General features: G+C 35.5%; 1 protein-coding gene across 1 annotated transcript in view; it reads left to right on the forward strand.

Annotated features, from left to right (window-relative positions):
- Nucleotides 1-25,349, forward strand: part of KIF5B (kinesin family member 5B) — a 50,791-nt gene that overhangs the window by 10,265 nt on the left and 15,177 nt on the right. Inside the window, exons 3-15 of the mRNA XM_086714621.1 lie at nt 7,024-7,097; nt 7,999-8,103; nt 8,691-8,739; nt 9,290-9,345; nt 9,639-9,726; nt 9,889-10,013; nt 11,113-11,217; nt 11,520-11,665; nt 12,361-12,509; nt 12,951-13,144; nt 17,015-17,083; nt 19,473-19,679; nt 22,298-22,441. Of these exons, the coding sequence (XP_086570747.1) occupies nt 7,024-7,097; nt 7,999-8,103; nt 8,691-8,739; nt 9,290-9,345; nt 9,639-9,726; nt 9,889-10,013; nt 11,113-11,217; nt 11,520-11,665; nt 12,361-12,509; nt 12,951-13,144; nt 17,015-17,083; nt 19,473-19,679; nt 22,298-22,441 (1,511 nt within the window). The remainder of the gene's footprint in view (nt 1-7,023; nt 7,098-7,998; nt 8,104-8,690; nt 8,740-9,289; nt 9,346-9,638; nt 9,727-9,888; nt 10,014-11,112; nt 11,218-11,519; nt 11,666-12,360; nt 12,510-12,950; nt 13,145-17,014; nt 17,084-19,472; nt 19,680-22,297; nt 22,442-25,349) is intronic.

Consider the following 25,349-nt stretch of genomic DNA (forward strand, 5'->3'; position numbering starts at 1 on the left):
TTTTAAAAAAAGAGTCGATGCTTAACCGACTGAGCCACCCGGGTGCCCCATATTCACTACTCAGTAATTGATTCATAAGCTATGGGCAACTTAAATGTACAGATCTTTTTCACATCTCCTGTGGCCAACATTAAACCCTCTTCCACACTTGAGTATTGGAGTTTTAAAATTTGACTATAAGGGCGCCTGGGTGGCTCAGTCAGTTGGGCGTCCGACTTCAGCTCAGGTCATGATCTCATGGTTTGTGAGTTTGAGCCCCGCATTTGGCTCTGTGCTGACAGCTCAGAGCCTGGAGCTTGCTTTGGATTGATTATGTGTCTCCCTCTCTGCCCCTCTCCCTGCTCGCTCGCTCGCTCCCTCCCTCCCTCCCTCCCTCTCTCTCTCCCCCTCCCCCTCTCCCCTTCTCTCCTAAGTAAACATTAAAATAAATAAAATAAAATTTGACTATCAGCTTTCAAAGTGTGGATTCCATCTTATCATTTTAGCTCTTGATTATATTTTGAGTGTTGTTTTTATGGTTATCTTATTGGGATATATGTTGGCTGTCAGCGTATTTGATAAGTCTGTTATGATGTCAGGGACTTGGAATTTTTTTTTTAAACTTTTTATAGGTGTTGTTTGAAAAATATGACTCTAAATCATTTATAAAATGCTTAACGGGAGGCGCCTGAGTGCCTCAGCTGGTTAAGCGTCCAACTTTGGTTTTGGCTCAGGTCATGATCGCATGATTTGTGGGATTGAGCCCAGTGCTCTGCCTCTCCCCCCACTCAAAGTATAGTAAGTTTTAATAAAGGCTTAATGGGCTGTGTTCCTTTGCCTAGTCTTCTGAAAACTAAATAAGGTTTTTGGCAGTTAATTAAATCACACTGGGTATCCATCCGACTTCAGATTCTCTTATACAGTTACCTAGTTCTTAGCTTGTCACATATCAACAAAAATTTGATGAAAAATTTGGATCCTTTTGTGAAGTCATGGTACATGAGTATGGTGTTTCCCCAGAGTATCAGTTGGGTGACCGTATCGAGACAGGAAATGAGTTTAGTTCAACCATAGCTTTTCCTTAGTGAAATTTTGTATACTTGTCTGTAGTTCCCATAATCTATCATTTTTCCTTTTTGAAAATGAGTATAACATTTACAAGTTAGTAATCTGCTGTTAACTTTTCATTCCCCATGGCTTTTAAAAATTAGCTTGGTGGCTGTGAAGTTTTTATCCATGGAATGTATTTCTCCTATAACTAGAAACCTGGGCTCATTTAAATCCATTCTCTGGATGTCTTATCCACTTCAGCCTTAAAGTCTTTCTTGGCAGTGTTTATTTTGTTGTTCCATTTTGAGGATAATTGTGTAGAAGGTGGTAATAAAATGGGAATACCTCTGTCTTATATTATCTGTTAACATTTTATTCTCTGGGCTATGCAAGTCTCATATATTAGTCTTTTTCTGAATATTTTAAAATCTCTTTTTAGGGCCTTAACTTTTTTGTTTTGATTAGACTCACTCATTATGGACTTCTGTTTTTCTCATGCTGTTCTAGTGATTTTTATCTCTTTTGTACATCCTTAATTAGTCTCTTAATAATAGTTTCATACTTACCTTTCTCAGAACCCTTTGTAATCTGAAGTCCTGAGGTACATGTTTCTATTACCTTCTGTTCTTTTTCATTACTGTTTATAATTTTAAGATGACATGATTTATTTAGTGAAATTTCCCTCCTGTTCTCAAAATTTGATCCCTTTTACTTCACAACAAATTTCTGTTTTACTGTTTAGAACTGAATTCTGAAGAGCAGTTCATTTGTTTGCATTATGGTTAAGAATACAGGCTTTGGAATCAGACAGACCTAGATTGAAATCCAGGCTCTGCCACTTTCTAGCTGTGCGACTTTTGGCAAGTTACCTAACCTTCCTTTTAAAAAAAAAAATTTTTTTTTAACATTTATTTATTTTTGAGAGAGAACACAAGCAGGGAGGAACAGAGAGAGAGAGACACAGAATCCAAAGCAGGCTCCAGGCTCTGAGCTGTCAGCACGGAGCCCGACGCGGGGCTCGAACTCACAGACTGCGAGATCAAGACCTGAGCTGAAGTCAGCCACCCAACCAACTGAGCTACCCGGGCACCACTTTTTTATATATATGTATTTAAAATTTTTTTTTAATATTTATTTATTTTTGAGAGACAGAGACAGGTTACCTAACCTTTCTAAGTCTCCATTTCCTGTTCTGTAAAATGAGGGTACTGTGAATATTTAAAAAGATGATTCATGGAGGGATGCCTGAGTGGCTCAGTTGGTTAAGCATCTGGCTCTTGGTTTCGGCTCATATCGTGATCTCACGCAGTCCATGGGATCAAGCCTCAAATTGAGCTCTGTGATGACAGTGTGGAGACTGCTTGGGTTTCTCACTTCTCTGTCTCTACCCCTCTGCATGCTCTGCTCTCTCTTTCAAAATAAATTAATTAAAAAAAAAAAAAAAAGATTCAAGAAAAAGAACTTCACCCAGGGCCTGGTATGAAGAAGCAAATACACAACAGATATCAACTGATGTTTGTTTCCTCTGTCTTCTAAGAGAGGAAATTATTTTATTAATTGAATCATCGTAATTGTGCTTAGGGTAACTCAGTCTACAATATTTTCACTCTACAAAATTAGGCTTCAAGCAACTATCACAATAGAAAGTTCTGTCACTGTCTCTCTCCAGCTTCTTTGCCAGCTTGTAATTTGTATTAGGAAAGTATCACCTGGCTATGACTTGCTCCTTTTATCTTCACCCAAATGCTGTCTACCATTTTGGAGAAGGCTGGATATTGATAGTAGGTAGTGGGACTTGTCCTGGGCAAAAACATGAATGTGGCAGAGTTAACGATAGATACATAGATGTAAGGAGAGAGATGAGGTAGAGGTAGGTGGTGAGTGCCTGGTGAGGTATGAGGACAGGAAACCAATTTAAATACATGGCAGGTTGTCCTTGGGACAGTTATTGGCACACAAATCAGGTGGAAGGCCATGGTTAGAAACTGTTGGTAGGCAATAGTCAGCAAAATGATAGGTGAATTGGTATTTCTTCTGAGATGTGGATTTGATGAGCAAGCTGCCAAGGACGACCTGAAAGCAGCTAGTACTCTTTGGGCTCCTGATGGTTCACTGAAGCATTGTTTCATAAATTTCTGTACAAGTTTATGTTTGTATAACTTTATTATGTACAAAGTTATTACCTTTTCCTTTCTATAGATTCAGTAGATAGGTTTTCTTTATTTTGAGCAAGGTTTACCCACTTGTATTCTCTCGTGAATTCCAAATCTGAGGGATGTCTCTTCAGTTCTCTGTATGAAGTAGTTGTCATTTATTCAGTACTTGCTATATGCTAGTCATCTTACCAGTCCTTAATAGATTTCTGTTTCCTACCGGAGCTTCCTGACCTGAACTGTTTGCCACTTCATTTACTTTTAATTTTTCCAGATGTGGCCTCCCATATATTTATTTTAGTTCCTGTGTTCCTTGATAATACAGTACAGGGGTCAAGAGTATGTCTTTAGAGCCAGGACTGTCTGGGTTTGCATCCCAGCTCTATCTTACTAGCTGTGGAAGTATGGGCAAATTAATATCTCTGTTCCTCAGTTTTGTTCTCTGTAAAGTAGGACTAAAAATAGTACCTTTCACAGGGTTTTGTGAGAATTGAATACATTAATGTATGAAAAATTATTAGAGCCTGGCACATTTTATGCTCTCAGATGTTAACAATTTTCTGATTTGTAATTCTCATAGCCTTCCTTAAGCAGACATTTTGCTGATGAGGAACCTGAAGTTCAGAGAGAGAATTGGCTTTTAGAAGGTGTTATGCTGTTGTCTTGCTTACTAAATGTTTTTCTTTCTTTCTTTTTTTAACGTTTTATTTATTTTTGAGAAAGAGAGCACGCGAATGAGGGGGGGCAGGTGGGGACAAGATCAGAAGCGGGCTCTGAGCTTGATAGCAGAGAGTCTGATGAGGGCTGGAACTCACAAACTGTGAGATCATGGCCTGAGCCGAAGTCAGATGCTCATCTGACTGAGCCACCCAGGTGCCCCTAAATATTTTTCGTTTTTACAGAGTATGAAAGACGTAATATTTGTCTATAGTTGTCCATCTTTGTTTCTCACAAGAACAGCAAACGTGTATTTTAAAGGGTGAGGGAGGCATTAGAAAGATGCTGTGTGTTTGTAATGGTAACAATTATTCAGCAAGCATTCAAGTCCCTACTAAGTGCCAGTCACTGTGCTAGGAGTTAAACACAGTCCTGGCTTCAAGGAGTTTACAAGCAGGTGAGGAAGGTAGACAAGTTAATTGACTGTTGCAATAGAGGAAGGCAGACAAGTTAATTAACTGTTGCAATATACAGTAATAAGTATAATCTTTAAATGTAGATGCTATAAGAACACATAGGATAAGCTGCTCATCCAAATTTATTTGGGGTGGTTTATGGTGTTGGGTTGGAGAAAAAAGTAAAGCCTAAGCTAGTCTTAAAAGATGCACAAAGGGGCGCCTGGGTGGCTCAGTTGGTTAAGCATCCGACTTCAGCTCAGGTCATGATCTCCCGGTCTGTGAGTTCGAGCCCTGCGTCGGGCTCTGTGCTGACAGCTCAGAGCTTGGAGCCTGCTTCAGATTCTGTGTCTCCCTCTCTCTCTTCCCCCCTCCTCATGCTCTGTCTCTGTCTCAAAAATAAATAAAAACATTTTTAAAAAAGATGCACAAAGAGTAGGAAGGAGAAAGACGGGTGCCTTGTGGGCAGAGGTGACCTTGCATCAAGCCATACCCACTTGAGAAGAGCATCGTGAATGTGGGAAACAACATACATTATGGTATGACTGAAGTTGAACCATGTGAATTTGTCAGATTTGATCATTTTGACCACCAAAAGAGCATTGTGAGAGGAAGGATGATGGGAGGTGGAGCTGAAAAAGCAAACAAGAGCCAGGTCAAAAAGAGCCTAATTTTACCTGATTACAAATGTATGCTCTCCCGGACTTTTAAACAGATGAGTATTATTTTTTATTTTTTTAAAGATTCATCCTCAGGATGGGTACATTTCATTGTATATAAATTTTTTACCTCAGGGATGGAAACTGGAAAATGAATCCTAGTTAATGATATATGCATGGTGAAGTATTTTAGGTGAAAGTGTACTGAAGTCTGCAGGTTACATTGAAATGCATTAAAAAATGAGATGGATGGATAGATACATGATTAAACAGTAAAATTATAAAATGTTACTGATCAGATTTTAGTGGTTATAGGAGTGTTCCCTGTAAAATGTATTCGCTTTTTCTGTATGTTTAGATTTGTTGGGGGTAAGTCACTAGAGAAAGCAAAGTCAGGGCTGGATATGAAGGTAGGCAAGAATTATTTTCCTACCTATAAAGTAAGTTTATAAACTTACTTTAGTTATAATGTGGTATGTCTAGAAATCACCTCTAATCAGTCATTGTTCTATCCCTTGCGCCCAGAGCAGAGCTTAGATCCTAGCAGGTGTCCAATAAATATTTGAATGTTGAATATTCCATAATCTCTGTAATCATACGAAATTTTTTAAGTTATGCTTGAAGTCCCAAATACAAATGTATTGTATACATTTGTTATCCTAGGTCCCTTCACATAACATAGTTTCACATAACCACAAATAATACTGTAATATTCTGTAGACATGCTAGTAAATATGATCTTGAGAAAGTCACTTGTTCACTTACCAGTATTTATTAAGTATTTATTTTGGTGGTTGCTAGGGATTTGGATCGTATCATGAATAGATATATCAAAAATTTGGATTTGATTAAAAGGTATTAAGCAGAGGGTGTGACATTAGACATACTGAGAACAATTATGTGTAAAGGAAGTGAATTGGAAAGGGTCTAGTACTTTTTTCTCTAGATGATTTCTTACTCAAAATTATACTGCAATGCCATCCATTTTAAATGTGATAGAAGATCTCTTAAAATTTTCCCAGGGGAGTAAATACCTTCTTTTGTTGTCGTTGTTGTTGTTAATAAATGTTTCTGTAGGAAATCTGTTAATATCTAGTTAGTTGAGCCCAATGTTGGGATTGTTCTTTTTTTTCTTTTTTAAATAACCAATTAAAAAAAAAAATACAAGGATTGACTTGCTTACTGATTTACCACTGTTGCCATCAGCTATTTCCAACAGAGTCTTCTCTTTTTACTTTAGCTTCCTCTAGAATACAGTGTAATCTCTTAGTACCTTTTTGTCACCAAAATAATACAACTAAATCCCTAAAAATTGAAAATAAAAAGGTCACCTTGTTAAATTTTCTTTTTTCCCTTCAACCTAGTAAAGAAAGATATTTAAATTAAGGTTAATGGTAGATTTTGGAGTACATACAGGGCTAGAAAATACTTAATTTCATAGGAACTGTCTGAGAATTTATTTTGGAGTTAGAACTGGGCTTATTAAGCTTGTGTAAGGGAGACTGTTGTATGGGTTTGTGAGATTTAATCACCAATTAACCACTAATCAGTCCTAGTTGTAAAAGTGAATTCATATCTCTATGTAAATTTGCAGAACATTTTTTTCCTTTTAGGTCACATAAATCTTTGGAATACAGGTATAATGACATTTGAGATATATGTACACTTATATAAGAAATGAATATAAGCAATGGAATTTAAATTTTGTGTTTTATTGACCACAGAAAGTAATCTGGGCTGGAGAGAAGGTAACTACTCAGGTGGATCATTACTAAGAAAATTACTATTAATGTATTCTTATTTTTTTCTTTAATGTCTTTATAAATTTTTCATGAACTAAATTTTGTGATGGTATCTTTCATATTAGTATAAAGAAAATCTGAACCTTCCTTACTGTTCTTCCCACAGATATTTTATTGTGCAGATTTGATTATGCATGGATGAGGAACAGGGTTAATATGTATGTGAATTTTTTCAGTGTTTTCTAACATTCTTAAGTAATTTCTCATGAAACTTCCTTAAGGGGAAAAATAAATGCCCTGACGTACAAAATCTCTTATTTTCTCATAGATGTACTTGAGGGATACAATGGAACGATATTTGCATATGGACAAACATCCTCTGGGAAGACACATACAATGGAGGTAATATTTTATAATCTGTACTTGCATGTGGTTTGCAGAATAGAGGTGCATTCATTATTTGCGAAATGATTTTACTGTGTTTAAACAGCTTTATTCTGTTGCTTACTCTCCTATGAATAATACATAGGTAACATCACTGTTGGAATCTAATCAGTTCTGGAGTTTGAAATTATATATTTGAAATCATATCTAGCTTTGTTTTGACAGCATAACCACACAATTATAAACATTTTAGAATTAACAGGAATTTTCTTTATGATGGAAATTTGAAATCTTGAATGTTTTATGTTTTCATTTCTATTCAGAGCAATTCGTTCTCCTCTCCAAATACCTGCCACTTTTCTTTAATAGGAATGTGTCCACAATTGTCGGTGCTGCCATTATAATAAGATGTGGATCTGCCCAAACTTTGCTTCTAGAAAACATCCTGTATCTTATGCTGCTGCTACAAAGCATCTGCTTTTGTCATTTACCTGAGCATTCTGTATAAATGGCTGAATATTTTAGTGTAATTCACATTACTCGTTTCCATAAAGTTATGGAGAATAAGGACATTTCTAGCACTTGCGTGGATTTGACTTGAAGGAACAGTATGAACTTACATTGGAAGAAACAAACTAAAACTCTTTCTTTAGAATATGTTCATTTCACAAGCATGGACAATCTAAATCTAATGATTAAATAAAAGGCTAAGATCAGTTGGTAACCCATGTTGTTGACATGCAGTATTTATGTATAATTTTCAAATATATGTAATAGTTGAATTGGATTTTTTACATATTTGTAGAGCCATTTCACAATAAAATGGCAACAATTACAATTTCTATCCTCTATTGGCTGTAAATTGTAGATTGGAAGTTTCTACTTTTAATTCATACTTAAAGTCTCATTTTCTGTTTAGGGTAAACTTCATGATCCAGAAGGCATGGGCATTATTCCAAGAATAGTGCAAGATATTTTTAATTACATTTATTCTATGGATGAAAATTTGGAATTTCATATTAAGGTAAAATCCGTGGGGTATTTTGTTTTATATTAGAATAATTTTATTCCAAGAAATAATAAATGCTCTTTTGTTTTAAAAATATTTTTAGTTATTTTATGGACAGTTACAGTAGAAAGATCATTAGAGTTAGTAAACTGAGGGTTCTTAATCTGCAATTAGATGACCTTAAACAAGGTCATAAAGTCTCTTTTGTCTTAGCCTCCTCTGTAAAGTGATGGAGTTTATTACTGAACTCAAAGGTTCTTACTGCTCTCATGAGTCTAATTCATTGAAGATGAAGATATGTAATAGAAATTGCTTTTTAGTTACATGAGCAGTTTAGAGAATTTAGATATTCCTGTTAGAACATGAGCTGTGGCTGAGTTGTTAACTCTGTCCTCTGGTATAGATGGTACTTGGCACTCCAACCCCAATAAATTTAATGAACTAATTATGAATTATTTTATACTACTATAGTAGTATAAAATAGTAGTATATTAGTAGTATAGTAGTAGTAGTAGTATAGTAGTATACTATTATACTACTAATAAATTATTTTATAATTTTAATTAGTTGATCTTTTTTTACTTTATTTCTTTGCCCTTCAGGTTTCATATTTTGAAATTTATTTGGATAAGATAAGGGACCTGTTAGATGGTAAGTTAAATTCTTGCTCTTTTATCATTTTAAAATAGCACATGTTACTTTTTTTAATAGGTGTGAGACCATTTCTAAGTAACCTCTATGAAATTGACTTAAATTACAAGAAACCGATTTTAAAGTTCTTTTAAAGTTAGTTGAATTTCTTTTACACATTGAATAACTTATTTAAAGCACATATTTATGGGTGCTTGTGTTTCTTAAGTAGTAATTAGAGAAATGGATTGTAGTTAGAGGTCCTGAGTCCTAGTCTGCTGTCAGATACATTGCCCTTGGGCAAACTGTTCAACCACTCTGGCTTGTTATTTCCAAAATGTGGGTGGTAGAGGTTGCATTGGACCTAAAATTCTATATTGCTGCATTAAGTTTCTATTCAGATCTCCTCTGTTTCTACAGAGTCTTTTTTAATAGTGATGTGTTCATATTTTTAAAATTTACCTATTATTAGGCCGCTTGGGAAAGGAAACAATCTATTGAATTAGCTATTTCATGACTAGTGTTAGAGTTTAGGAGAATGTTGCTGATATTATTTATTTGTCTTTTTCAGTTTCAAAGACCAACCTTTCCGTTCATGAAGATAAAAACCGAGTTCCCTATGTAAAGGTACTTATAAGATAATACAGAATGCTTGTTTAGAAAAATCCTGTAATAGGGGCGCCTAGGTGGCTCAGTTGGTTAAGCGTCTGATTCGGCTCAGGTCATGATTTCAAAGTTCATGAGTTTAAGTCCTGTGTTGGGCTCTGCTGACAGCTCAGAGCCTGGTGCCTGCTTCAGATTCTGTCTTCCTCTCTCTGCCTCAAAAATAAATAAACATTAAAGAAAAATTTTTTTAAAGAAAAACCCTGTAAGAAAATTTTTTAAGGTTACTGACATATTAAAAAAAAATTATTTTATAGGGATGCACAGAACGTTTTGTATGTAGTCCAGATGAAGTTATGGATACCATTGATGAAGGAAAATCCAACAGACATGTAGCAGTTACAAGTAAGTAGAATGTTTATTAACACGAGTTAAGGTACAGAGCTGCCTTAAAATATCTTTATCAAGTTGGTTAATTGTAAGATTTTTATGTAAAGTGATGCTTTAGAAATTATTAGTAAGGGAAAGCCATGTTTGTTTATAGTTGTTTGTGTAATTTCATTGCAGATATGAATGAACATAGCTCTAGGAGTCACAGTATATTTCTTATTAATGTAAAACAAGAGAACACGCAAACGGAACAAAAGCTGAGTGGAAAACTTTATCTGGTTGATTTAGCTGGTAGTGAAAAGGTAAAATCTTTATATTCTGGTAGATATTTAAGCATTTTTATAAACTTTAGCTTGAATTTGGACTTAGGCATTATTCATTGTTAACATCTTGAAAACTTATCAAATTGGATTTGGTAGTATTTTTGAGAGTTTAAAAGCACTGATGCATTGCCAATGACTACTTAAACTGAAAAATCAGTTGCAAGTTACTATCATTTGTGCCATAGTCCAGTTCAACCAATAGGTGTTACCTTTTACTTAGGGTATATGTTTTTATTGAGAATTAGTTCAGCATATATTGTTATCAATTTTATTAGTTATTCTTTTCCTAATTTTTGGTATCTATTTTATCCATATTGGCAGTGGGCTCCCTGTGAAAACTGATAACTATCCATTAGTCTTTTCTGGTTTGGTTGTACCTATTTTCTTTCCTTTGGATGATTATTTAATTATTACAGACTCTACTGTGGACTGTCATCTGATTATAATTTATGTGAAAATCAAAATAAGTTCAAATATTTTAATATTGATCTCTGCAACCATTTTTGCTGTTTCACTAATTTGTTTCTTCTGATTAAAATGACATACCTACTCCCTTTTACTCAAGCCTTAAACATATCCTTCAAAGCCTGTCTTTAATTTTGTGAATTCTGAGAGGCTGTTTCTTCAGCCGACATTGCTAGTCTACTATTTTATCCTATCTTTAACATGTGTATTTTATATCTTTTTTAAAAGCAGGTTTGCTTATATATTTAAATTCAGTACATAACAGAATATCAACCTATGATTTAGCAAATTTTAAAAGGTTCCTCTTTAATGGAGCAAAGGGGATTAACAAATAGTAAATTGCAAATGTACCTGAAAATTTGTTATTTTCAAGAGCACAAACTAAAAATAAAATTCGGGATCTCCTTAATCACATTCTTGTCATGGACCTAAGGTTGTCAGAAGACCAATACTCAAGTAGTGATAGCTTAGAGTAAATAATTGACAAAATCATGAAGCTTTTCATTTTGTTCTTTGCTGGTTATTGATGACCTCTGAACTTTTTAGAAAATTCAAAGAAAATAATTCTTAAACTTACAGTTTTGTTTTCATTCTTTTGAAATCTTATGCATAGGTTAGTAAAACTGGAGCTGAAGGTGCTGTGCTGGATGAAGCTAAGAACATCAACAAGTCACTTTCTGCTCTTGGAAATGTCATTTCTGCTTTGGCAGAGGGAAGTGTGAGTACACACGTCTTCTCTTTCCCTATGGTTATCTTATGGGGAATTACTTAAATATCAATGTATGTATATGCATGGATGTTTGTGGGGCCAGGGTGGAGCGGGCATCTGGTGTTTTTAAGTCAGTATGTGTAAATTAGTTGTCTTTAGGAATTTATAGTAGTATGTATGTTCTAGTTCCCATCATAATATTATCAGTTAAAATAGCCAAAATCCCTTTGTAATTTACTTACAGTATTTATAAACAGATTTTATTCTGTAGAAACCCATTGGTCTTTGTTTCTTTTGTTTTTGTATTGTAGACGTATGTTCCATATCGCGATAGTAAAATGACAAGAATTCTTCAAGATTCATTAGGTGGAAACTGTAGAACCACTATTGTAATTTGCTGCTCTCCATCATCGTACAATGAATCTGAAACAAAATCTACACTCCTGTTTGGTCAAAGGTTTGTTGTTAAGAAAATACAAAGTCTAAATGTAGATAGGTCTTTTGTTTATTAAATCTAGGAAAATAAAGGTAGATATTCAAATTAGTGCATATTGTTAATATGACACAACTTTTTAATTGAGAGATAATACAAGCAAGGTCCATTTTTAAAACTGCTTAGATTTGAATTAAGTTTTAGTACATATTGAAATCAAATGTTAAGTTCAGTCAAATTTATAGGAGAAGCTTTAATTAAACATTAAAGAAAATAAGTATTTGAGTCAGATAACAAAAGCTTGACAAATCTAATTCTCTGTTAGTCTGTTGACAGGTTCAAATAATGAGATAATATGAATTGGTTAACCTAGGAAAGTCATTAGTGATGATTTTATTTTTGACCTTCAACAATAATTTTTTTTTATTCAGCCTTGCAAAAGAATTAGGAAAATATGGGCCCTTTTTTTTATCCTCCTCTGGTGGTTAATTTTTTTTGTCTTTAAGCTATTCACAGATTTGGGACTGACCCAAATTTATTTAGCTTGTTGAAGAAGCACTGTAGTAATTATGGGTCTTTGTATTTAGTCTAAAGATAATTAAACAGTCAAATTACTCAGCCATATATGCCATACATATATATAAAAAACAGAGATCTATAGATAGTAATTGAAAATAGTTAATTTTAGTCACACTTTTTCCTGCAATTACTTCTTTTAGGGCCAAAACAATTAAGAACACAGTTTGTGTAAATGTAGAATTAACTGCAGAACAGTGGAAAAAGAAGTATGAAAGAGAAAAGGAAAAAAATAAGACCCTGCGGAACACCATTCAGTGGCTTGAAAATGAACTCAACCGGTGGCGTAATGGTAATAATTTATAAAATCTGTCATTTTGAGTTTGTTGAATATGAATGTAAAACTATTTTATAAATTTGAGACTGACACGAATATAAATAAGAATAGCAAAGCGTATCCATTTTTATTTTTTACGTATTAGAGATCATCAAATAAAAATGACTACAGTCTTTTAAATTCTGATTTTACCTGAAATAATAAATAGAGGCATAAAGGCCATCTTGGGAGCTATAGCAATCAAGGCACAGATGGCAAGTTTCCTAGATTAGGGTGGAAGCAATAAAAATTACAAGATTTGGTGACTGGATTTAGAAGATGGGGGTGAGTGAAAAGTAATTGTAGTTTTTTAAATCTCAGACTGAGCAGATAAAGTTAGTGAGAGCTGCTGAAATTGAATAAAATTGTCATTAGTTTTAGACAGGTGGATGTTTATTAACTGTTGTCTTATTTTAGGAGAGACAGTGCCTATTGATGAACAGTTTGACAAAGAGAAAGCCAACTTGGAAGCTTTTGCAGTGGATAAGGATATTACCATCACCAATGATAAACCTGCAGCTACGATTGGAGTTACTGGAAACTTTACTGATGCTGAGAGAAGAAAGTGTGAGGAAGAAATTGCTAAATTGTACAAACAACTTGATGACAAGGTACGTATTGTTCACATTCTATTTTGTTTTAGAATGTTATGACATACAGGTATTTTTATTATCTAATTTTAATATTGTGGGTCCAGGTGACCTGTGTATACATCTTTCCTTGATTTGTTAACCTTTTGAAAATCGTAAAGTTGACCCTCAGACAACACTGGTTTGAACTGCATGGGTCCACTTAGATGTGGGTTTTTTTGATACAGTAATATAAATGTATTTTCTTTATGATTTTAATAACATTTTCTTTAAATACTACATATAATATAACATAAAAAATATGTTAATTGTCTATATTATTGGTAAGCCTTCTATTCAACAGCAGACTACCAATATTTTAAGTTTTGGGGAAGTCAGAGGTTACATGTGGATCTTCAACTCCATGGAGGGGTCAGCACCCCTAACCCTTGTATTGTTCGAGGGTCATCTGTTTTAATAAAAAATATAAAATCACAATTTCTGTTTCTGTGCAGAAACTATGTATGAGACCTAATTTTTTCCCCCTCTTCTTTAATTTTCTGAAGGAAATTGAACATTGGGTTATTGGAGAGCCTTAATGAAATGATCTCTTAGAATCAGGGGTCTAGGGACTCAATAATAAAGGTGATGCAAGAGATTAGAGAGGGAACAGAATAAAGTGGTAATAGTGTTTTCCTGCTTTGATTATATCCATTAGAAGTGTGAAAAATAACAAATTACAAAGCAAATAGGAAAGGGAAAATGAGAACAGTGAAGAGACTAGAAGAAAATAGTTCTGGTTTTGTTTTTAGTTGGAATTTTATATGTGTTGTAGGCAGATATGGCAAGTTTGAAGTAGCTGAATGGCCTTTCTGTCTATCTTTCCTTCTTTCTTATTTAAATTCAAGTTAGTTAACATATAGTGTAGTCTTGGTTTAGGAGTAAAACCCAATGATTCATCACTTAATATAACACCTGATGCTTATCCCAACAAGTGCCCTGCTTAATGCCCATCACCCATTTAACCCATCCACCCACCCACCTCCCCTCCAATAGCCTTCTGTTTGTTCTGTGTTTAAGAGTCTCTTACGGCTTTCCTCCATGGCTTTCCTCCCTCTCTGTTTTTATATATTTTTCTTTCCCTTCCCCTATGTTCCTCTGTTGAGTTTGTCAAATTCCACATACGAGTGAAATCATAAATCTATCTCTGACTGATGGATTTTGCTTAGCATAATACCCTCCAGTCCTATCCAGTTTGTTGCAAATGGCAAAATTTCATTCTTTTTCATCACCAAGTAGTATTCCATTGTGTGTGTGTGTGTGTGTGTGTGTGTGTGTGTGTGTGTGTGTGTGTGTGTGTGTGTGTACCACATCTTTATGCATTCATCAGTTGGTGAACATTTGGGCTCTTTCCATAATTTGACTATTGTTGATAGTACTGCTGTAAACATGGGGGTGTGGAGGTGTATGTGCTCCTTCGAATCAGCATTTTTGTATCCTTTGGATAAATACTGAGTAGTGCAATTGTTTGGTTGTAGAGTAGTTGTATTTTTACTTTTTTGAAGAACCTCCATACTATTTTCCAGAGTGGCTGCACCAGTTTGCATTCCGACCAACAGTGCAAAAGGGTTCCCCTTTCTCCACATCCTTGCCAACATCTGTTGTTTCCTGAGTTGTTAATTTTAGCCACTCTGACTGTTGAGGTGGTATCTCAGTGTGGTTTGGATTTGTATTTCCCTGATGATCAGTGATGTTGAGCATCTTTTCGTGTGTTTCTTAGCCATCTCCATGTCTGCTTTGGGAAAATGTCTATTCATATCTTCTGCCCATTTCTTCCCTGGATTATTTGTATTTTGAGTGTTGAGTTTGATAAGTTGTTTATAGATTTTAGATATTAACCCTTTATCCAGTGTGTCATTTGCAAATACCTTGCCTTTTAGTTTTGTTGATTATTTCCTTCACTGTGCAGAAGCTTTTTTATCTTCATGACATCCCAATAGTTCATGTTTGCTTTTATTTCCCTTGCCTCCAGAGACATGTCAGGTAAGAAGTTGCTGCGGCCGAGGTCAAAAGGTTGTTGCCTGTTTTCTCCTGTAGGATTTTGATGGTTTCCTGTCTTACATTTAGGTCTTTCATCCATTTTGAGTTTATTTTTGTGTATTGTGTAAGAAAGTGGTCCAGTTTCATTCTTTTGCATTTTGCTCTCCAGTTTTTCCAGCACCATTTGAAGAGATTGTCTTTTTTCCATTGGATGGTCTTTCTTGTTTTGTTGACGATTAGTTGGCCATATATTTGTGGGCCCATTTCTGGGTTCTCTGTTCCATTGGTCTGTGTGTTTGTTTTTGTGCCAATACCATACTGTCTTGATGACAGCTTTGTAATACAGCTTAAAGTCTGGGATTTTGATGCCTCCAGCTTTGGTTTTCTTTTTCAAGGGTACTTCAGCTATTCAGGGTCTTTTCTGGTTCTATACAAATTTTAGGATTGTTCATTCTAGCTCTGTGAAGAATGCTGGTGTTATTTTGATGGGGATTGCATTGAATGTGTCTTGCTTTGGGCAGTATTGACATTTTAACAGTATTTGTTCTTCTTTCTGTGAGCGTGGAAAATAGTTTTCAGTGTACAGATCTTTTACCTCTATGGTTAGGTTTATTCCTAAGTATTTTACGGTTTTTGGTGCAGTTGTAAATGGGATTGATTTCTTGATAGCTCTTTGCTGCTGCTTCATTATTGGTGTATAGAAATGCACCAGATTTTCTATATATTGGTTTTATATCCTGTGACTTTGCTGAATTTGTGTATCAACTCTAGCAGTTTTTTGGTGGAGTCTTTCAGGTTTTCCATGTAGACTATCATGTCCTCTGTGAAGAGTAAGAGTTCGACTTCTTCCTTGCCAGTTTGGATACCTTTTGTTCTTTTTGGTGTCTTGATTGCTGAGGCTAGGACTTCCAGTACTGTGTTGAACAACACTGCTGAGAGTGGGCACCCCTGTTGTGTTCTTGATCTTAGGGGGAAAGCTCTTAGTTCTTCCCCATCGAGGATGATATTAGCTATGGGCCTTTCATATGTGGCTCTTATGATGTTGAAGTATGTTCCTTCTTTCCCTATTCTTTTGAGAGTTTTTATCAAGATGTTGTATTTTGTCAAATGCTTTTTCTGCATCTATGGAAAGGATCATATGGTTCTTATCCTTTTTTTATCACATTGATTGATTTGAGAATACTGAACCAGCCCTGCAGCCCAGAAATAAATCCCACTTGATCACGGTGAATAATCTTTTGATGTACAGTTGAGTTCAATTTGCTAATATCTTGTTGAGAATTTTTGCATCCATATTCATCAGTGATGCTGGCCCGTAATTCTCCTTTTTAGTGAATGGCCATTACTTTCAATAATAAATTTAAACATGTTTATTATTTTTTAGCATTTAAAGTATTTAATGAATAACTTTTATAAGTTTAAGCTTTTTTAATTGCATGGTAAGTGTTATAATTAATTGAAAGACATTCCATCTCTTTCAACAATTTTTTAGGAGATTGAAATAAGCAATGTTGGACTTGGAGAAACAGTTTTGAAATACCTTGATTGGGGGAATAGTTACCTTATAATTCGTATTAGAAAATAATTAGAATCAGGGGCGCCTGGGTGGCGCAGTCGGTTAAGCGTCCGACTTCAGCCAGGTCACGATCTCGCAGTCCGTGAGTTTGAGCCCCGCGTCGGGCTCTGGGCTGATGGCTCGGAGCCTGGAGCCTGTTTCCGATTCTGTGTCTCCCTCTCTCTCTGCCCCTACCCCATTCATGCTCTGTCTCTCTCTGTCCCAAAAATAAATAAAAAACGTTGAAAAAAAAAAAAAGAAAATAATTAGAATCAGATTGTGAGCAATTTTGTTAACTTGGTACTTTAAAATTCTAGGATGAAGAAATTAATCAACAGAGCCAGTTGGTAGAGAAACTAAAGACACAAATGTTGGATCAAGAAGAGGTAAGTTGAATACTTTACATACTGCTTTCAGGAGAGCTTTATAATTTGTTGTTATTATTTGAACATAAAAGATGAACCTACAGATCTCAAAATATACTAGAGTCCATTTAAAAATGTTTTGAGGGGCGCCTGGGTGGCGCAGTTGGTTAAGCGTCCGACTTCAACCAGGTCACGATCTCGCGGTCCGGGAGTTCCAGCCCCGCGTCAGGCTCTGGGCTGATGGCTCAGAGCCTGGAGCCTGTTTCCGATTCTGTGTCTCCCTCTCTCTCTGCCCCTCCCCCGTTCATGCTCTGTCTCTCTCTGTCCCAAAAATAAATAAACATTGAAAAAAAAAAAATTTTAAAAAATAAATAAATAAAATAAAAATGTTTTGAATGTGACTGCTTCTCTGTGGGTTGTGCTCTCTGTGCTGTCATATGGGTTGAAGCAAAGATTGATTTCCTCTTAAAGTATTTGTTTTTATTATTTTTTTTTAATGTTTATTTTTGAAAAAGAGAGAGACATGAGGGGGGAGGGGCAGAGAGAGAGGGAGACACAGAATCTGAAGCAGGTTCCAGGCTCCAAGCTGTCAGCACAGAGCCCCACGCAGGGCTCGAATTTGTGAACCTTGAGATCATGACCTGAGCTGAAATTGGACACTTAACCAACTGAGCCACCCAGACACCCCTAGGATAGGAATTTGTTTTTTGTTTTTTGTTTTTTTTTAAGTTAGAGTTCTAACTGGAGGGGAGAAGATAACAATTTTCAGTATTATTCTTTAACATATTTCTAATGGACTTTTTAACTCTGTCTTCTTCTTTCCTTGCTTAAAATATGGTGCTGTTTTATCTCCTTATTCTCCCCAAAACATTTCTTACTGATTCTTGAGAAAGACTTACTACACTGGACTGGGATAACTTCAGACTCTCCTTCCCTTCATGGAAAGTATTTCCCCAAGGAAATAAAGGAAAGAATATAAAAAAAACAGCATGTTTTATTATCATTCACTTAAACACACAGAGTTTAAAGGGATGATTAAACAAGGAAAATACTGATTTCTGAATTACTTTGACCTGTCTTTAATAATTGCATAATTTGAGGTATGACTTATTGTGGGAATGAGAATATCAGTGAATGAAATCCTTTGGGACTCCTCTCTCACCATGTCTACCCTCATTGAACCCATTCATTTCTGCCGCCTTTCAAGTTTCTCTTCTCTAGTTTGTCACCTAGTTTGGACCGTCAATTTATCTTACCTGGGAGAGCAGGGGGATAATTGAAAAATGGTACATCATTTAAGGTTTGTTTTGGAAATGTGGGCAAAAACTGTATAGCTTCAATAAGGAAAAGATAGCCACTGTCTACCAACTTAATCCTGGTCACGTCATCTTTGCACTTATTTAAATTATAGCATGTTTTCTCAAAAGGGGCACTAGTAACTTGCATAATTTTTCATTATATTATTCTGTTTTGTATGTTATAGGACATTTAGTACCCCTGGTCCCTACTTCTAAGTGCCATTAGCATTCTGCCCCATTAGAAATACTCCTACACGTTTCCAAATACCCCTTCTTTAAAGCCACTAACCCTGGATGATTACAGTGTTCTCCAGACTAGTGTCTTGATTTCTCTCCAGTTCAAATTTTATTTGTTGATACTAAATTTTCCTGGGACATAATTTAGGTGTCACCCCTGGTTGCCCTAAGAAAATCTGAAATCTTCTAAACATCTACTAATTTCCTTGTTTTTCTATGCTCACCATTCATGAACCTAATATGCCTGTTCCTTTCTATTACGTTCATTTACACATGACTAAGATACCTATTCTAGGGGCATCTGGGTGGCTCAGTGGGTTAAACCTACAATTTCGGCTCAGGTCATGATCTCACGGTTCATGAGTTCAAGCTCCATGTCTGGTTCTGTGCTGACAGCTCAGAGCCTGGAGCCTGCTTCAGTTTGTGTCTCCTCCTCTCTCTGCCCCTCCCTCACTTGCATGCACATGGCACGCTTTCAAAAAATAAACATTAAAAAAAAAGTTTTTAAATGCCTGTTCTAGCCTCCTTCTTTGTGAATAACCTACAGAAATACCTACCCTCCTGTTTTAAATACTACCAAGTACTTTTTATGTGTTATGTCCTGTTGCCTCTTTTATGGCTCTTAACATTCTATCTCATGCGTTTATTTATGTACCTGTGTTTCTTCTACTAGATTCCTCAAAGACAGAGTCATTATTTAATTTCCTTGCTGTCTCCCACAGTGTCTAGCACATTGCCTGCACATAGTAGTTAGTAAATCTGTTGAATGAATAAATACTAACAGCTAATTGCATCCATATTTTATTCACTGTATATAGCATATGATGAAGCAAATAGATTTTTTTAAACCTGTATACTTTTACTCTTTCATGTAGCTTCTGGCATCGACCAGAAGAGATCAAGATAATATGCAAGCTGAACTGAATCGCCTTCAAGCAGAAAATGATGCCTCTAAAGAAGAAGTAAAAGAAGTTTTACAAGCCTTAGAAGAGCTTGCTGTCAATTATGATCAGAAGTCTCAGGAAGTTGAAGATAAAACTAAGGAATATGAATTGCTTAGTGATGAACTAAACCAGAAATCGGTAAACTATGATTTTGTTTTCTTAATACTTTATTATTATTTTTTTAATGCTTGTTATTTTGAGAGTGAGAAAACATGCATGCGTGGGAAGGGTGGGGAGAGAGAGAGAGAGAGAATAAATCCCAAGTAGGCTCCACACTGTAGCACGGAGCCCGGCATGGGGGCCAGTCTCAAGAACCATGAGATCATGACCTGAGCCGAAATAAAGAGTCGGATGCTTAACCAGCTGAGTCTCCCAGGCGCCCCTAATACAAGTATTCTTAATTGAAATTATCTCAGTAACTTCTTTCTATGTAAGCCCAAGACTGATGGTATCAATTCTTAAGGAATTCCAGGTCTCAACTTCACTTCCTCCTTTATATGAAGCCTTAGAGGTAAAGAAGAAGGCTGTTTTTTTAGTTCCTGAAAGTCTATTAATGGGTAATTAAAATGCCATTTTAAGACTTGCTGACTCTTCTTAATATTCTGATGTTAAAGGGGAAATAAGTTAGCTTCTAGTTGCTAGAATAACTTCTTTTTTTTTTTATGGTTTTTTTTTTTTAATTTATATATGAAATTTATTGTCAAATTGGTTTCCATACAACACTCAGTGCTCATCCCAAAAGGTGCCCTCCTCAATACCCATCACCCACCCTCTCCTCCCTCCCACCCCCCCATAAAATAACTTCTAGTAAAGTTATTAGATGATTGTTCAAACTGTAAATTGAGAAAAAGAAAAATATATAACTTCATATAATTTGGGTTTTGTTCACTGTTACACTCCCAGCCCCTGGAGCAGAGCCCACCTGGCACATCTGCCTTGTGATTCCACAGTAGATAAGAATCTTTGTCATCATTGCTATAGAACAGGATTTGCCACCCTCCTAGAGTGATGCTGAAGATAATAGATAGCTGTGATAATGACTGCTATACCTCCAGCATCACCATGGATGAGCTTTCTCATTAAGGATTTATTATTGCTAATGCTAACTTCTTGTCTAGAAACCACATCTAGAGTTGGACTCAGGATCAGTGTTCACTGCTTACTTCCCTGTCCATGTTCATCTATCTAAAGGAAAGCAATCAACACTATTTCTAAAGTTTTCGTACCCCTGGTAAATTCATTTTCCCTTTCTAATCTCCAAAGTTACAGTTAAGCTGGAAGTTACAGTTTCACAGCGTGGAAACCAAGGTGCCTTTATAGCTCTTACTGGGTTGCATTATTAGCAAACCTAATTACCGTTTGGAAGAGCAGTAGGAATTTCTTACATCTCTATAAGCTGTAAGTTGGTCTTTGGTCACCTATTTCAGTCTTTAAGACATTTGTGTCTGTGTCCCAGTTACGAAGCTGAATCTGTCAGCACCGTATTGGTAATAGGAGTTAGAAACCTTATAGCTTTCTGCATCTTTGTATATGCGTACAATATTCCTGCTCAGTTGTTAGAGAAAATACCTGGTGATTTAAACATTAAAGCTTACTACCTGGGGCTCCTGGGTGGCTCAGTCAGTTGAGCGACCGACTTCGGCTCAGGTCATGGTCTCACGGTTTGTGAGTTCAAGCCCCGCGTCAGGCTCTGTGCTAACAGCTCAGAGCCTGGAGCCTGCTTCTGATTCTGTGTGTGTCTCTCTCTCTCTGCCCCTCCCCCCACGCATGCTCTCTCTCTCTCTCTCTCTCTCTGAGAAATAAATAAACATTAAAAAAATTAAAAAATAAAGCATACTACCTTATGAGACTTGAAAGATACCTGGTATTTTATATTAAATTGGGTGAGTACACTACTGATATTCAGAAACTTAAGGAAATGACCATAAGAAACAAAAAACTGAAATGATGGCATCTTTACTCATTTATTTTTAGTGCAACTTACTTTTAGTCAGTATCTGACTTGTGCTATAATGATTAGTTTTAAAGTGGCCAAAATGGTTGGACTTTGCAAAACTGTGGTGACTTTCTTGTTGATAAACCAGCTATTATTTTAAACTTAAAGTAATTAAATTCAGTAATACTATTTCATCACTATCTCCTAAATAACTTTATATCATGTAGTAGTAGTAATTATCAGGTGGATTCTTTCCAGTGACTGTGTATGTAGAAAGTATATAAAGAAAACCTACAAACCATCTAGAAAATTCAGTTCTAACATTAATTTGCTCAGACGCTGTTTCCAAATATAAGCTATACTGTGGAAGTAAAAGAAAATTCAATCTAATTAATATGGAAATTTCCCATTTCTAGGCAGAAAATATTACCCAGTCTCAAAAATTAGTGAAATGATACAAACTACCTGCTCGTAATGGAGCATAATATGGCTATTTTATGTAGTCTATTAGCTCTGAAATATTTTGTAAGTTTGAGCTGAGAGCTGTCCCAGAACTCAGTAGAATAGTTAGTTCAAAAAACTGAAAGTAGAGGGGCACCTGGCTGGCTCAGCTGGTTGAGTGTGTGACTCTTGATCTCATTGTTGTGAGTTTGAGCCTCACGTTGGGCGTAGAGAATACTTAAAATTAAAGTCTTAAAAAAAGTCTGAACTAGAAAATAATGCTTTTGTAAGTACCGGGTGAAAACTTGGGATGTGTCAATATTTGAAGTAATATTTCATTTAATAGATTTAACTGTGTCTTTTGTTTGGATTATGTTAGGCAACTTTAGCAAGTATAGATGCTGAACTTCAGAAACTTAAGGAAATGACCAACCACCAGAAAAAACGAGCAGCTGAGATGATGGCATCTTTACTAAAAGACCTTGCAGAAATAGGAATTGCTGTAGGAAATAATGATGTAAAGGTAAGTAATAATAATCAAATATTAAGCATAATTATTTGTACACCACTCATACTTCTGTTTACTACTAACTTTTTACAAATTTCTTTTCATACCCATTATCTCATGCACAACAGCAATGCATAGTAGATGGTAATAGGTGAGAAAAGAATAAGGGGCACTCAGAAAGTATATTCAGTAAGTATTTATTTGGACCCCATGTTTGGTTCTTTACTATGTATGTTTGCATTTAGGAATTATGTTAGTTACAGTACTTGAAAGTATGTCACTGGGACAACAGTGAAGATTAGCTCAGGGAGTAAACTTGTAAATGAATTGGCCTGTGGTTTGTTTTAAATGTTTGAAAAGATAAAAGATGGATATGCTTATTAATTTTTTTAAGTTTTATTATAAAAAATTTTAAACAGTAGAGAGAATAATACTGTGAACCTCAGAGTTATTATCAAAAATTTGCCACACCTATTTTATTTATGCCTTTTTTCTAATAGTCTCTTTTAGGGTACTAACATTGGTTATGTTAGCACTAGGCATGTGGTAAAAAAAAACGTTTAGTGACCTGGTTTTAAAACTTAGACCAGAAAAGCACACTAGGACTCTTAGCTGCAAGCACATGCACATAATATGAAAGATTTGTATGTTGCGCTAGGTATTTGTTTGGATTTTATCTTCTTGATTAAAGCTTAATTTTGTAACAGAGAACAAACTAGGGTTGATAGTGACAGCCTACTAAGAATAAGAAGCCCAGTTTAACAAGAGCTTGAAATGAGTAAGTTTGCAATGTGGAACACACATTCCTTTTGTCAATTGTTACTCAAATTTGCTGTTTGTTGATGGAGGCAGGGATTCATTCTCCTCATATATTATTGTTTAACATTGTCATGCCATTGAAACAGAGGAAAAATGTTATTGTTAAATACTGGATGACTTGACTTGTTCTCTCTCTTCACTCGCTTGTCTTTTCACTCACTTCATCACTCGCTTCTGTCATTCATTAGGGTGGTCTAATGTGAGATGATAGAGCTGTGGGAATCTTTTGGGATGGAAAAGTAAATTTACTTAATATCACTAAACACTAGAATGGTGTTCAAAATTTGCTTTGTAGATTTGCAGCTTCTTTTTAGAAAAATCTTCCCATTTTGTGTTGAACTAATCTTACATGAAAAGGTGGTAAAGATAGGGAAAATAAGAGTAGAAATTTCGGCTTATGTTCAGTGGTAGAGCCAGTGATAGAATATAGGTTCCCTTACTCCCAGACTGCTTTTTTCACTATACCATTATAGCATTTTGAAAACAAGTCAGCCTTGCAAATAGCTTCTTTTTTTTTTAATGTATGGATTCTCAATATTTTTGTCATTTGTATGTAATTCTTTTCCTCTTAACATCACCAGTAAGTACTGCTTGTGTTTTTTACGTTATGGTTCACTCGTGTTGTACAATTTTGTGGATTTTGACAATACATAATTCAGATCCACCATTACAATATAATAATGTAGATTACCTAACAAATCCCTTTTTACCCTATTCATGCCTCAGCCCTGAACCTCTAGCAGCCAGTGATCTTTTCACTATGTGTGCAGTTTTGCTGTTTCCAAAATATCACATAGTTGGAATTAGACAGTAAATGTCCTTTTCAAACTGGCTTATTTTTCTTAGCAATGTGCATTTAAGGTTCTTCCGTGTCGTTTTGTGGCGTGATAGCTCATTTCTTATATCACCAAATATTCCATTGTATAGATGTACTAGTTTGTTTATCCATTCATCTATTGAGGGCCATCTTGGTTACTTCCAGTCTTTGGCACTTATACATAAAGCTGCTATAAACTTGTGTACACGTTTTCCTGTGGACAATTTTTCAATTCAGTTGGGTAATACCTAGGAGCATGATTGCTAGATCATATGTTAAGATAGTGTTAGCTTTGTAAGAGACTCCCAAGGTGGCTACAGCATTTTGTATTCCAACCAGTAGTGAGTGAGAGTTCTTGTTACTTCACACCCTCACAAGTATTGGTGTCACAAGTATTGGTTTTTTGGTTTGAGAAGTGTAGTGTTATCTTGTTTTAATTTGCATTTGGGATGTTTTGTTACCTTGAGTTCTTTGTATTATTTTGGGTAACAGTCCTTTACCAGATATGTGTTTTGCAAATATTTCTCCAAGTCTGGCTTTATCTTTTCATTCCCTTTAATTTTAATGATGTTCAACTTGAAAATTTTTTCTTTCAGGATTGTGTTTCTGGTATTGTATCTAAAAACTCATCTCCAAACCCAGGGTCATCTAGATTTTCTCCTATGTTCTAGAGGTTTTTTGGTTTTATACTTACATTTAGGTCTATGATCCATTTAGAATTAATTTTTCTGTGAGATAAAAAGGGTCTGTCCAGCTTCATTGTATTACATGTGGCTGGATAGTTTTTCTAGGACTGAATCTTGAAGATCTATCTCCAGGTTACCTGGGTGGCTCATTCGGTTAAGTGTCTGACTCTTGATTTTGGCTCAGGTCATGATCTTATAGGTCTAGAGATGTGGGCTCTGCACTGAGTGTGGAGCCTGCTTAAGATTATCTCTCTCTCACGCGTGTGTGTGCATTTGTTCTCGTGTTCTCACTGTCGCTCTCAAAAAAAAATCTCCATTGAATTGCCTTTGCCCCTTTGTCAGAGATCAATTGACTGTATTTGTGTGTGTCTGTTCCTGGGCTCTCTTCTGTTTTAGTTACCTGTCCTTTTGTCAGTATCCCACCATCTTGATTACTGTAGCTTTAGTAAGTCTTTAGGTTAGGTAGTGTCAGTTCTTTGATTTTGTTGTTCTTTAGTGTTGTGTTGGAAATTCAAGGTCTTTTGCCTTTCCCTTTAAACTTTAGAGTCAAATTTGTTGATAGCCATAAAATAACTTGCAGGAATTTTGATGAAGATTATGT

This window comes from Puma concolor, chromosome B4 (genome assembly GCF_028749965.1).
Source record: "Puma concolor isolate L17-30 chromosome B4, mPumCon1.1.hap2, whole genome shotgun sequence".
In the NCBI taxonomy this organism is placed as follows: Eukaryota; Metazoa; Chordata; class Mammalia; order Carnivora; family Felidae; genus Puma; species Puma concolor.